At 40.1% G+C, this 13,713-nt stretch overlaps 1 protein-coding gene across 1 annotated transcript in view; it reads left to right on the forward strand.

The window, feature by feature from the left end:
- The window catches only part of LOC123526815 (GRB10-interacting GYF protein 2-like), a 268,736-nt gene that overhangs the window by 28,693 nt on the left and 226,330 nt on the right, over positions 1-13,713 (forward strand). The window contains 1 exon segment of the mRNA XM_053522603.1: positions 110-149. Within this exon segment, the coding sequence (XP_053378578.1) occupies positions 110-149 (40 nt within the window).

Consider the following 13,713-nt stretch of genomic DNA (forward strand, 5'->3'; position numbering starts at 1 on the left):
ACTTTTGTGACAAGGCCCTATTGTGGAGGTATTATTTGTCACTCCTGTGACAGTTCTAGTTATTATGATCGTTTAATTTATATGTAAATATTTTCATTTTTGTTTTCAGTCTTGAAGATGGCAGATACTCTCAAGTTTGGTCCAGAATGGTGAGTAGATCTCAAAGAGTATTGTTACCAACAAAATTGCCCCAGCTCAATCTTGCTTGGACCTCTAAAAGTGACATTATAGGCTATTTTTAACACCTAAGAAGTATATGGGGAGCTGTCCTAATTCATCTGGCATCCACATCGGCGTCTGTTCCAGATTCACATCTTGGTTGTTGGTTAAAAGTTTTGAAATCACATGAGGGAATGCATTGAAACTCCACACACTTATTTGCTGTGATTATCTGACTTGCATTGCTGAGGTACATAACTCTATTTTGCTTTTTAGTCCCGTGCTGGCATAAGACTGGAAGAGGGCTATAGGAATACCCTCTGTCCATCCATATGTCTGTTGATCTGCAAATCTGGAGACTGCACTTACTCAAAAAGTATTCAAGCTAGGTTCATAAAACTCGGTATGTGAATAGATGGCAGTAGATTATGCATGTACATGACTTTCCTTGTAGTTCATAGGTCAAGGTCACTTTTGAAAGTCAAGTAAAAATTGTTTCTGCTCAATAACTTGTATGCATTGATGGATTATCTTAGTGCTACACACAGACGTTCCCGATAATGAGACAGTGTGTCAACACATGATCTATGCTTGTAGGTTAAAGGTCAAGGTCAAGTAAAACCAGGGCCCACACTGGGCTGAAAAAGTTTGAGCCACTTTTACATTGTCGATCGCTGGGAGGGTGTCAATTTGAAGTTTGTATTATTAAATGGTGATATTCTCTTATAGTTTGGGTCTTTTTTAAATGAAAATACACTTGTACCTTTTAAGCTTGTAGTGTATTTTAAAAAGTAGTCTTGTATTGATTGTTACTAGATTTTCAAATTTGCTCTCAGCTTATATAGACATCATTACCCTTAGATTTTGCATGTTTATTAACATCTTTTTTAGCCCACCATCATCAGATGGTGGGCTATTCAAATCACTCTGCGTCCGTGGTCCGTCTTCCTTCCGTCCGTCATTCCGTTAACAATTTCTCGTTGTCGCATCTCCTCAGAAACTACCAGGGGGATTTTGACCAAAATTTGTCAGAATGATGTATTGGTACCCTAGTTGTGTCCCCCTGAAAATCAGACTTGTTCAACAATTTTTAGCTCGACTATTCATAGAATAGTAGAGCTATTGGACTCGCCCATGCGTCGGCGTCCGCGTCCGCGTCCCGATTTGGTTAAGTTTTTGTATGTAAGCTGGTATCTCAGCAACCACTTGTGGGAATGGATTGAAACTTCACACACTTATTCACTGTGATAAACTGACTTACATTGCACAGGTTCCATAACTCTGTTTTGCTTTTTTACCAAATTATGCCCCTTTTTTGACTTAGAAATTTTTGGTTAAGTTTTTGTATGTAAGCTGGTATCTCAGTAACCACTCGTGGGAATGGATTGAAGCTTCACACACTTATTAACTGTGATAAACTGACTTACATTGCACAGGCTCCATAACTCTATTTTGCTTTTTTACAAAATTATGCCCCTTTTTCGACTTAGAATTTTTTGGTTAAGGTTTTGTATGTAAGCTGGTATCTCAGTACTCACTAATGGGAATGGATTGAAACTTCACACACTTGTTCACTGTCATGATTTGACATGCACAAAGCAGGTCCCATAACTTTATTTTGCTTTTTTACAAAATTATGCCCCCTTTTTCAACATAGATTTTTTTGGTTAAGTTTTTGTATGTAAGCTGGTATCTCAATATCCACTAATGGGAAAGGATTGAAACTTCACACACTAGTTCACTGTCATGATATGACATGCAGTGCAAAGGATCAATAACTCAACTTTGCATTTTACAAAATTATGCCCCTTTTTCAACTTAGGAGTTTTTGGGTTAAATTCTTATATGTAAGCTGGTACCTCAGTACCCACTAATGGGAATGGATTGAAACTTCATACACTTGTCCACTGTCATGAGCTGATAAGCACTTTGCATGTTCCATAACCCTATTTTACTTTTTTACTAAATTATGTCCCTTTTTCGACTTTCTTATTCATTCAAGCGACAAGGCTGTTAAATAGTCGAGCGTTGCTGTCCTCCGACAGCTCTTGTTATGCCCCCGAAGGGAGGCATATAGTTTTTGAACCGTCTGTCGGTCTGTCAGTCTGTCGGTCTGTCCGCAATTTTCGTGTCCGGTCCATATCTTTGTCATCGATGGATGGATTTTCAAATAACTTGGCATGAATGTGTACCACAGTAAAACGATGTGTCGCGCGCAAGACCCAGGTCCGTAGCTCAAAGGTCAAGGTCACACTTATATGTTAAAGGTCATTTTTCATGATGTGCATTCGTGTCCGGTCCATATCTTTGTCATCCATGGATGGATTTTCAAATAACTTGGCATGAATGTTTACCACTGTAAGACAACATGTCATGCGCAAGACCCAGGTCCGTAGCTCAAAGGTCAAGGTCACACTTAGACGTTAAAGGTCATTTTTCATGATAGTGCATTCGTGTCCGGTCCATATCTTTGTCATCCATGGATGGATTTTTAAATAACTTGGCATGAATATGTACCACAGTAAGACAACGTGTCGCACGCAAGACCCAGGTCCGTAGCTCAAAGGTCAAGGTCACACTTAGACGTTAAAGTTCATATTTCATGATAGTGCATTGATGGGCCTGTCCGGTCCATATCTTTGTCATTCATGCATGGATTTTAAAATTATTGGGCATGAATGTGTACCACAGTAAGACGACGTGTCGCGCGCAAGACCCAGGTCCGTAGGTCAAAAGTCCTAAACTCTAACATCGACCATAACTATTCATTCAAAGTGCCATCGGGGGCATGTGTCATCCTATGGAGACAGCTCTTGTTTAGTAAGTTATGGCCCTTTGTTTATTTCTACAGTCTAACCTGTCTTAAGCAGCCAGCCAAGGGAAGCAGTGTACGAAATTCAGATTTGAATCCAATAGCCCGTTCGGGCTACCAGATTAAAAATTTTCCAAGCCCGACACCAATTTCACTAGCCCGAACTTTAACACCTTAAAATACATAATTTTTGCACCATATAACATTTTGTTTTACAGACATCTCTATGCATGTTTGAAGTAATAAAAAAGACATACAGTACATGTTTACCATGTTTTTAAAAAATTTTAACTCTAAATACTCCAGTCCAGATCAGCATCGTCAGAGTCTAGTCCAAATAATTGTACTAGAGAGTTGAATATCGTTATATTATTTTGACTTGTCGATATCCGCCTCTAGGTAGACAACGTAAAATATCAAAATGTAAAATCGGTCTGCCCGAGGTCTCATTATTTAGACTACGTCAGAGTCCAAAAGTATTGGACATGACACTCCTTGCCAAAACGAAATCTTAACTGTTATGCCCGATTTTTTAGGATCCGCACTCGCCAATTACTGCAACTCGGACTGTTGACAGTTTGTAAGATGTAATACCGAGTGCTGAATACACATTACACACACGCTGATAGCATAATTTAAGCTCCACCTACTGCAGGTACTTGTGAGATTTTCGCGAGAAGTGTGAAAGCTAATCAAATTATCCGTTACGCTAGAGGTGATTATATTCAGCCAATTAGAGCTGCGGTTACGTCTTTGACACTGTGTTTGATTGTCAACACGTAAGAGTGCAAAAACCAATAATTCCATAAGCGTTTCTCAGTCTGGAAAATCACGATTCAGTACTCGTTTAATTAGCATGTTTTTTTTAAACAAATGAGGAAAATTCGGTAGCCCAGTCGGGCTTGTACCTGTGGAAAATCGGTAGCCCGAGCTGAAATTTGGTAGCCACAGGCTGTCGGACTACCATGAATTTCGAACACTGGGGAAGCAGACAATTTGGCCACTAAAGCCAGGTGACCGCTGATCGGAGGTGCAGCCAGTATATGTATTTTTCAGACTTCTGGCCAGTTTAGCCTTTAGGCCCATTTTTGGGGGGTTTCCCATTATCATTTTACCAGGATACAATGACGTGCATTTGCATTCGCAATACGAATGGTCTTCTTAGCAATCTAAAACTTCGGCGTGATTTTTTAGTACAAAAATTGTTACAGACAATTTTCCAACTTCAAAACAAGTTTGTTTACAATTTTCGCCGTTTTGGTAAGGGAAGCTACTCTCCGCGCTTATTGTCTACGCTAAAATCTACGATTGCCGTTACGTTTGGTAAAAGATGGAGTGGTTTATATTTTTTATGCCCCCGAAGGGAGGCATATAGTTTTTGAACCGTCTGTCGATCTGTCAGTCTGTCAGTCTGTCCGCAATTTTCGTGTCCGGTCCATATCTTTGTCATCGATGGATGGATTTTCAAATAACTTGGCATGAATGTGTACCACAGTAAGACGACGTGTCGCGCACAAGACCCAGGTCCGTAGCTCAAAGGTCAAGGTCACACTTAGACATTAAAGGATAGTGCATTGATGGGCGTGTCCGGTCCATATCTTTGTCATCGACGGATGGATTTTCAAATAACTTGTCATGAATGTGTACCACAGTAAGGTGACGTGTCGTGCGCAAGACCCAGGTCCGTAGCTCAAAGGTCAAGGTCACACTTAGACATTAAAGGATAGTGCATTGATGGGCGTGTCCGGTCCATATCTTTGTCAACCATGGATGGATTTTCAAATAACTTGGCATGAATGTGTACCACAGTAAGATGACATGTCGCACGCAAGACCCAGGTCCGTAGCTCAAAGGTCAAGGTCACACTTAGACGTTAAAGGATAGTGCATTGATGGGCATGTCCGGTTCATATCTTTGTCATCCATGGATGGATTTTCAAATAACTTCGCATGAATGTGTACCACAGTAAGACGACGTGTCGTGCGCAAGACCCAGGTCCGTAGCTCAAAGGTCAAGGTCACACTTAGACGTTAAAGGTCATTTTTCATGATAGTGCATTGATGGGCATGTCCGGTCCATATCTTTGTCATTCATGCATGGATTTTAAAATAAGTACGCATGAATGTGTGACACAGTAAGATGACGTGTCGCGCGCAAGACCCAGCTCCGTAGGTCAAAGGTCCAAAACTCTAACATCGGCCATAACTACTCATTCAAAGTGCCATTGGGGGCATATGTCATCCTATGGAGACAGCTCTTGTTTTCAAACACAATTAATTTCCTGTAAATTTAATAGTTATTTGATGACAGAAGTATAAAAAATCACAAATATTATACTACTAGTTAGTTATCGAGTATTATCTTTAACCGAGGTCAAACTGTAAACAACAAAATTGACCCGAGGTGACACGCTAATTGCCGATAATTACTGGCCATTTGATCATAACAAAAAGGGGATTACACCTTTGGTTATCAGTTTTAATTGAGAAGCTCATGTCATTTTGTCGTTCTTGTGGTGAAGTCACGCGAAACTTAGCAATCACGTGCATCTCAAAAATCGGGTATCTTTGGCGATTATTGCCTAAAAATAATTGATTTTGGAAGAAAAATGGCCGCTGAAATGGGTCAAATACGGCGGTCGGGAGGCAATTTTGGTGGCCGCTGGCGGCGGACGGCAGGTCGCCATTAAATAAAGTGATAAAATAGAGGAAAATCCGTCGGGGGCGTCATAAAGTGGCCGCTGAACGGAGGTGACCGCTGATCGGAGGTGACCGTTAGTACAGGTTAGACTGTATAATTTACATAGATTTATATAGGGAAAAACTTTGAAAATCTTCTTGCCCAAAACCACAGAGCCTAGGGCTTTGATATTTGGTATGAAGCATCATCTAGTGGTCCTCTACCAAAATGATTCAAATTATTTCCCTGGGGTCTTATATCGCCCCGCCCCGGGGGTCACATGGTTTATATAGACTTATATAGGGAAAAACTTTGAAAAACCTCTTTTCCAAAACCACAGGGCCTAGGGCTTTGATATTTTGTATGTGACATCATCTAGTGGTCTTCTACTAAGATTGTTCAAATTATCCCCCTAGGGTCAAATATGGCCCCGCCCAGGGGGTCACATGGTTTCCATAGACTTATATAGGGAAGAACTTTGAAAATCTTCTTGTCCAAACCACAAAGCCTAGGGCTTTGATATTTGTAATGTAGCATCGTCTAGTGGTTCTCTACCAAGTTTGTTAAAATTATCCCCCTAGGGTCAAATATGGCCCCGCCCTGGGGGTCACATGGTTGATATAGACTTATATAGGGAAAAGCTTTTAAAAACTTCTTGTCAATAAGCTACAAAATTCAAATTTGGACCACGTGTATGGTTTTGAGTGGCAAGATGAACCTTGATATGAGTTGACCTTGATTTTGACCTAGTGACCTACTTTCACATTTCTGTAGCTACAACCTTTAAATTTGGACCACATGCATAGTTTAGTGCACTGAAATAAACTTTGACCTTGACATTGACCTAGTGACCTACTTTCACATTTTTGAAGGTACAGGCTTCAGATTTGGACCACATGCATAGTTTTGTGTTCCGAAATGAAATTTGACATTGATTTTGACCTATTGACCTACTTTCACATTTCTCAAGCTACAGCCTTCAAATTTGGACCACATGCATAGTTTTATGTACCGAAATGAACTTTGACCTTCAAATTGATTTAGTGACCTACTTTTACATTCCTGAAGCCACAGCTTTCAGATTGGACCACATGCACAGTGTTTTGTATGAATGAAATTTGACCTTGATTTTGACCTTGAGCTAGTCTTGAAAATTGAAACCTTCAAAAATGGCTCAGTGGTGGGTGCCAAGATCACTCTGTAATCTCATGTTAGGTCATTAGGTTAAAGGTCAAGGTCAGATTGAACCAGAACGGTAGAACTTTGACCCAGTGACCTACTTTCACACTTCTCAAGCTACAGCCTTCAAATTTGGACCACATGCATGGTTTTGTGTACCGAAACAAACTGACCTTTACATTGACCTAGTGACCTACTTCCACATTTTTGAAGATGCAGGCTTCAGATTTGGACCACATGCATAGTTCTGTATTCTGAAATAAAATTTGACCTTGATTTTGACCTAGTGACCTACTTTCACATTTCTCAAGCTACAGCCTTCAAATTTGGACCACTTGCATAGTTTTGTGTACCGAAATGAACTTTGACCTTAAGATTTACCTAGTGACCTACTTTCACATTTCTGTAGCTACAGGCTTCCAATTTAGACCACATGAATAGGATTGTGTACCGCAACAAACTTTGACCTTGACATTGACCTAGTGACCTACTTTCACATTTTTGAAGGTACAGGCTTTAAATTTGGACCACATGCATAGATTTGTGTTCTGAAGTGAAATTTGACCTTGATTTTGACCTAGTGACCTACTTTCACATTTCTCAAGCTACAGCCTTCAAATTTGGGCCACTTGCTTATTTTTGTTTACCGAAATAAAGTTTGACCTTAAGATTGACCTAGTGACCTACTTTCAAATTTCTCAAAGTACAGTCTTCAAACTTGATGCACATGCATAGTTTTGTGTACAAAGAACTTTGTATTTGAAATTGATCTAGTGACCTAATTTCACATTTCTCAAGCTACAGCTTTCAAAATTAGACCACTGCAGTGTTGTGTATGGAAATGAAATTTGACCTTGAGCTGTCAATAAGTCTGGAAATTTGGAACACACAAAAATGGCACATTGGTGGGCGCCAAGATCACTCTGTGATCTCTTGTTATGCCCGCATCCTTCCCCCCTCCCCCCACCAAAACACACACCTCAGAGAAGGAGGGGTATGTTGTTTTGCAGATGTCTGTATGTCGGTCGGTCGGTATGTAGACCAGTGCGTTTCTGGATGATAACCCAAGAACGATAAGCCTAGGATCATGAATGTGATAGGGAGGTAACAATGGTCATAACAAGCAGATGACCCCTATTGATTTTGAGACCAGTAGGTCGAAGGTCAAGGTCAAAGTGACCCAGAACAGTTTAATCGTTTCTGGACTATAACTTGAGAACGCTTGGGCCTAGGATCACTACACTTGCAGGGTTTTTTTTTACGACTGGGGGAAGAGGCCCCAGCCTGTCATTGGGGGAAGAAAATAGCGCGACGAGCAGTTTTGTGGGATTTTTTCACTCAGGGGGGAATTTACAATTATGCATAATAAACAGGGCTCCGGAAATTTTGATAACTCAATCGGTCCGAAATGAAATCCTGACATCGGCGCTACCCCACCCACCGCATTCCCAATATCACATATTTTGTAAAACGTGATAGAGTAAAGAAATAAGCATGTCATGCATTAAAACTGAGTTACCGTTCACTGCGAGTTACCATACAATGAAGACAGTTATTCAGTGTTATGTGTGATCGTTACTTTGTTTAAATTTCGATGTTTTTCCAAGAAAATACTTGCAAGGATAAAATTGCCGAGGCATTGACAACGCGTCTAAAAGCCAACGCACGTGACTTCGGTACCGTACACACGGCAGATACTTTGTGATGTTTCCTCATTCTTTGACGGAATTCTATAAAATACAATGCGTCAAAGTGAATTACACGATACATATTCTCTGCTAAACAGCCTCAGTATTTTAAGAATACTCTGCCGCGGACCGAATGTGTACGTTATGTGAACGCTGAGATCGAATTTCCCGCATGCATAGTACCAAAATGTCACGCGGGTTGGCCACTGATATTTCATTTCACTTACGTTGTACTTCAATAAGCAACTACATTTTATAAAGTTATGTTCTCTTCTGATGTAAACAAAATTTCATTTTGAAACGTTTTTTAAAGACCGATTTGATAAACAGCGCCACTCTGGTTCTCTCTATCATTCATGTTTGCCAGTCCATTGTTTTCATTTTCTTTTTTTGTACAGTCGGGTTGCAAAGAAGATTTTCCACACTTGTTTCAACTGGAGCCCCAACAAATGAATCATGTAATTTTTTCAAATAAATTAATTATAAAAAATATTTTTATCGGTTTTCCGTGTGATGTCTCATTAAATCAAAGACCTATAATGCACAATTATAACTCTTTGATTAAATGTAGTGTCAGACCCTTTGTTTTTTATCGCGATCAAACATAGCCTTTTGTAATAAACCATCCATCAGATTCTAGATAAAAGAAGTGGATCCCCGTCGAAATGATTTGGATCCAGTCAGAAACATTTGGAAACCAGTCAAAAATGTTTAATACATTGCAGTCGGCTGTCTGCAAACATTAAAGGATGTGCCGCGCGAGCACTGATTGCGTCACGTGCTAATTACGGACCGATTATCAAAGTGACAATCAGACCGTTTGACACGTTTATTGATTATCTGAGGATGCGACCAACAATTTCCTGCTTGGCAGGTGATCGTGTATTGAGATATCAGACCGAAATTTATACTTTTCTCCATTTTTACGGGACCGATTTTTTTCGTTTTTTCACTTCACGAATCGGTCTGAAAAGTCAAAAATCGGTCCAAAACCGACAAACCGGCAAATTTCCGAAGCCCTGATAATAAACACTTTAAACTATGTTTTTATTACATATTTTTGCAACTTTTAGCAACTATACACACTGTCACTTAGCAATAGATGGACTTGCACTAATGTTCACTTATCATTGTAACAAGGTGGGTGGGGAGAGTTGAAATGCTCAAATGATTGAATATTTAAAGGTCACATGCTTTTATTCACAAAAAATGCTTTAAAATAAGAGTTGCTTTTGCAAGAGTCATCATATTATTATTAAATGCATACTTTTGTTGGCTTTTTATTTCAATTGTACTAGAAAATCTTGTAAGAAAAGATAAAAAAGTCTGAAAATCATGATCGTGAAAAGGTGTGACAAATATGAAAAAACGAAAGCACACATTAAAAATTCTTGATAAAATACCCGTTTTAAATTTCATCTTTTCACCAGAACTATTCCATACTTATAATATCTGATTACTTAAAACATTTATATTTTATATTGCACTAGCAAAATACCTCGGCAAAGATAATAAATTTGCGTAACGGCCGACCGGCTTATTTAATCGAATCAAGCACATAAAATCATTACTTTAAATTAACAACACATATTACACAATACAGCATAAGCTGTTACCGCTAATTAACAAGAGGTACAAACACGATAATCTGACGCTGCATTGTTTATCAATCATCTGTATTACATACTGATGATAACCACGTGTCAGTCGGCGCGTGGCGTGATTGACATCTGTCAGTAGCTAATTAACATACGACGCTCCGCCTACTGTCATACTTACGCTGGTGTCGATAAACAGTATGAAGTTCACTGGGATTTTGATTGACAAGGGGCAGAGCTTTCGAACTCGTTACGCATCAAAGAGTATTACCGCGAGACAAGCAGACGCCCACGGCATATTATGTGCGGGTCAGATACGAGTTTTTATCGATTTTTGCTGGTCAAAACCGGAACCTCGGGTCCACTGAACGCTCTTCTAACATTTTTAGCTCGACTATTCGAAGAATAGTCTAGCTATTCTACTCACCCTGGCGTCGGCGTCACACCTTGGTTAAGTTTTTGCATGCAAGTACATACAGCTATCATTTAAAGGCATATAGCTTTGAAACTTATTAATTCTTTTTCTATGTCAATTACCAACCTCACTGGGTCAAGTTCCATAACTCTAACATGTATTTTGAGCAAATTATGCCCCCTTTTGGACTTAGAAAATTCTGGTTAAAGTTTTACATGCAAGTTACTATCTCCAAAACTAATGCAGATATTGAATTGAAACTTGACATGTGTCTTCGGGGTTATAAAACTAGTTGATAGCACCAAGTCCCATAACTCTGACCTTCATTTTGGCCAAATTATGCCCCCTTTTGTACATAGAAAATTTTGGTTAAAGTTTTGCGTGCAAGTACATACAGCTATTACTAAAAGGCATATAGATTTGAAACTTATTTTTTTTTTTCTAGATCAATTACCTACCTCACTGGGTCAAGTCCCATAACTCTGACATGTATTTTGACCAAATTATGCCCCCTTTTGGACTTAGAAAATTCTGGTTAAAGTTTTGCGTGCAAGTACATACAGCTATTACTAAAAGGCATATTGATTTGAAACTTATTTTTTCTTTTTCTAGATCAATTACCTACCTCATTGAGTCAAGTCCCATAACTCTGACATGTATTTTGAGCAAATTATGCCCCCTTTTGGACTTAGAAAATCCTGGTTAAAGTTTTGCGTGCAAGTACATACAGCTATTACTAAAAGGCATATTGATTTGAAACTTATTTTTTCTTTTTCTAGATCAATTACCTACCTTACTGGGTCAAGTCCCATAACTCTGACATGTATTTTGAGCAAATTATGCCCCCTTTTGGACTTAGAAAATCCTGGTTAAAGTTTTACATGCAAGTTACTATCTCCAAAACTAATGCAGATATTAAATTGAAACTTCACATGTGCCTTTGGGGTTATAAAATTAGTTGATAGAATCAAGTCCCATAACTCTGACATGTATTTTGGGCAAATTATGCGCCCTTTTGGACTTAGAAAATCCTGGTTAAAGTTTTGCGTGCAAGTACATACAGCTATTACCAAAAGGCATATAGCTTTGAAACTTATTTATTCTTTTTCTAGGTCGGTTACCAACCTCACTGGGTCAAGTTCCATAACTCTTAACATGTATTTTGAGCAAATTATGCCCCCTTTTGGACTTAAAAAATTCTGGTTAAAGTTTTACATGCAAGTTACTATCTCCAAAACTAATGCAGATATGGAATTGAAACTTAACATGTTTCTTCGGGGTTATTAAACTAGGTGATAGCATCAAGTCCCGTAACTCTGATATGCATTTTGGTCAAATTATGTCCCGTTTCGAACTAAAAACTCTTTCGATATTTAACATTTTGGGTAATAATTTCCTGCTTCTGTGACAATATTTCGAATAGTCGAGCTTGGCTGTCTTATGGACAGCTCTTGTTCTACTATTTCTAAAGGTTTTCACACCCATTGAAAATTGTGAAAGACCGTCTGCAATTGTGAACGGGTCCGATATTCGGTCGGGAAAATCGCTGGGAGTAATCTCCATTGCTTTGTTTACGATTTTGGAGGGGGGAATTTCGAACGTAGGGGAATTTCGACTGCGGTAGGGGAAATCCTTGGCTGTGGTGGAAATCCTCGGCTGGGGGACGAGGCCGATATTCGGCCTCTGCTATAGAATAAAAAAAAACCCTGACTTGATAGGGAGTTTGATCATGATCAGCAGATGCAGGCCTTCCGGCATTCCTACTTTTTCTTATATTTTCCTACTTATTTCTACTTTTTTTAAATGCCTCTTACGTTTTCCTACTTTTTGATGAAAACCTCCTACGTTTTTGCTTGACATATAAAGGAAAAAAAAAAACAACCAGCCTTTTCAGTAGTTATATTTGCAGATGATGTACTCTTGATGTGTTGCTAGCAGTTTCTGGAGCCATTTGGTGCCTCCTGCAATACATTGCCTCATATCAAGGAACCTATAATCCTACCAAACCATATGGGCACACTGATTCAAGCACAGAAACTGCCAGTCAAGACATCTGGGGTCATCAGTCAGTTGCAAGTGTACATACCCAGATCCAGGGTGGGCCGGGCTGAGGAGGCTAGTGCCCTCTCCCCCACCCCCAGTTTGCTGAGACGTGACCTATACTCCTCAAAGATGCACTCTAAAACTTAGGCAAAGGAATAATTCTTTCTCAAAATTTAGACCCAGAAACGCACCAGAGGTCACCATTTCATACCTGTATTTCAAAATTTTCCAGGGGGAGAGCCACCTCACCCTCACCCCCATCAAGAGGGGAGTATCCCCTCCATTACCTCAAAATTCAGACCTAAAATGCACCAGAGCCCACCATTTCATGCCTGTATTGGGGAGAGCCCCCCTCCCCCCCTCCCCATCAAGAGAGGAGTAAACCCTCCATTACCTCAAAATTTAGACCTAGAAATGCACCAGAGGTCACCATTTCATGCCTGTATTGGGGAGAATCCCCTAACCCCCCCCCCCCCCCCCCCCCCCCCCCCCCCCCCCCCCCCCCTCTTAACCCCCTTAACATGGGCAAAGGCACCCATCCAATACCTACCTAGCTGCTCTCAGCGCTCACTGTGCCCCTCGTCGGTTACGTCTTCATTCTAGACTGGAGCCCGCCCGCTTAGCTCAATAGGTAAGAGCGTTGGTCTACGGATCGCGGGGTCGTGAGTTCGATCCTCGGGCGGGGCGTATGTTCTCCGTGACTATTTGATAAACGACATTGTGTCTGACATCATTAGTCCTCCACCTCTGATTCATGTGGGGAAGTTGGCAGTTACTTGCGGAGAACAGGTTTGTACTGGTACAGAATCCAGGAAAACTGGTTAGGTTAACTGCCCGCCGTTACATAACTGAAATACTGTTGAAAAATGGCGTTAAACCCAAAACAAACAAACAAACAAACATTCTAGACTGGTGCCCCCCGGGGCACCCCATTCAAAAAATTTTAGGTCCGGGCCTGTTGTAGGTGTAGTATTAACAGCTATTAAGGTAAGCATTGCAAATTTTATGTTAATAACCTCCTACTTTTTATACGCCCGTTTGAAAAACAGGACGTATTATGGGAACGCCCCTGGCTGGCGGCGTCCACAGACTTTGTCCGGAACATATCTTCTTCATGCATGGAGGGATTTTGATGAAACT

The sequence above is a fragment of the Mercenaria mercenaria genome, chromosome 14 (genome assembly GCF_021730395.1).
Source record: "Mercenaria mercenaria strain notata chromosome 14, MADL_Memer_1, whole genome shotgun sequence".
Taxonomy (NCBI): Eukaryota; Metazoa; Mollusca; class Bivalvia; order Venerida; family Veneridae; genus Mercenaria; species Mercenaria mercenaria.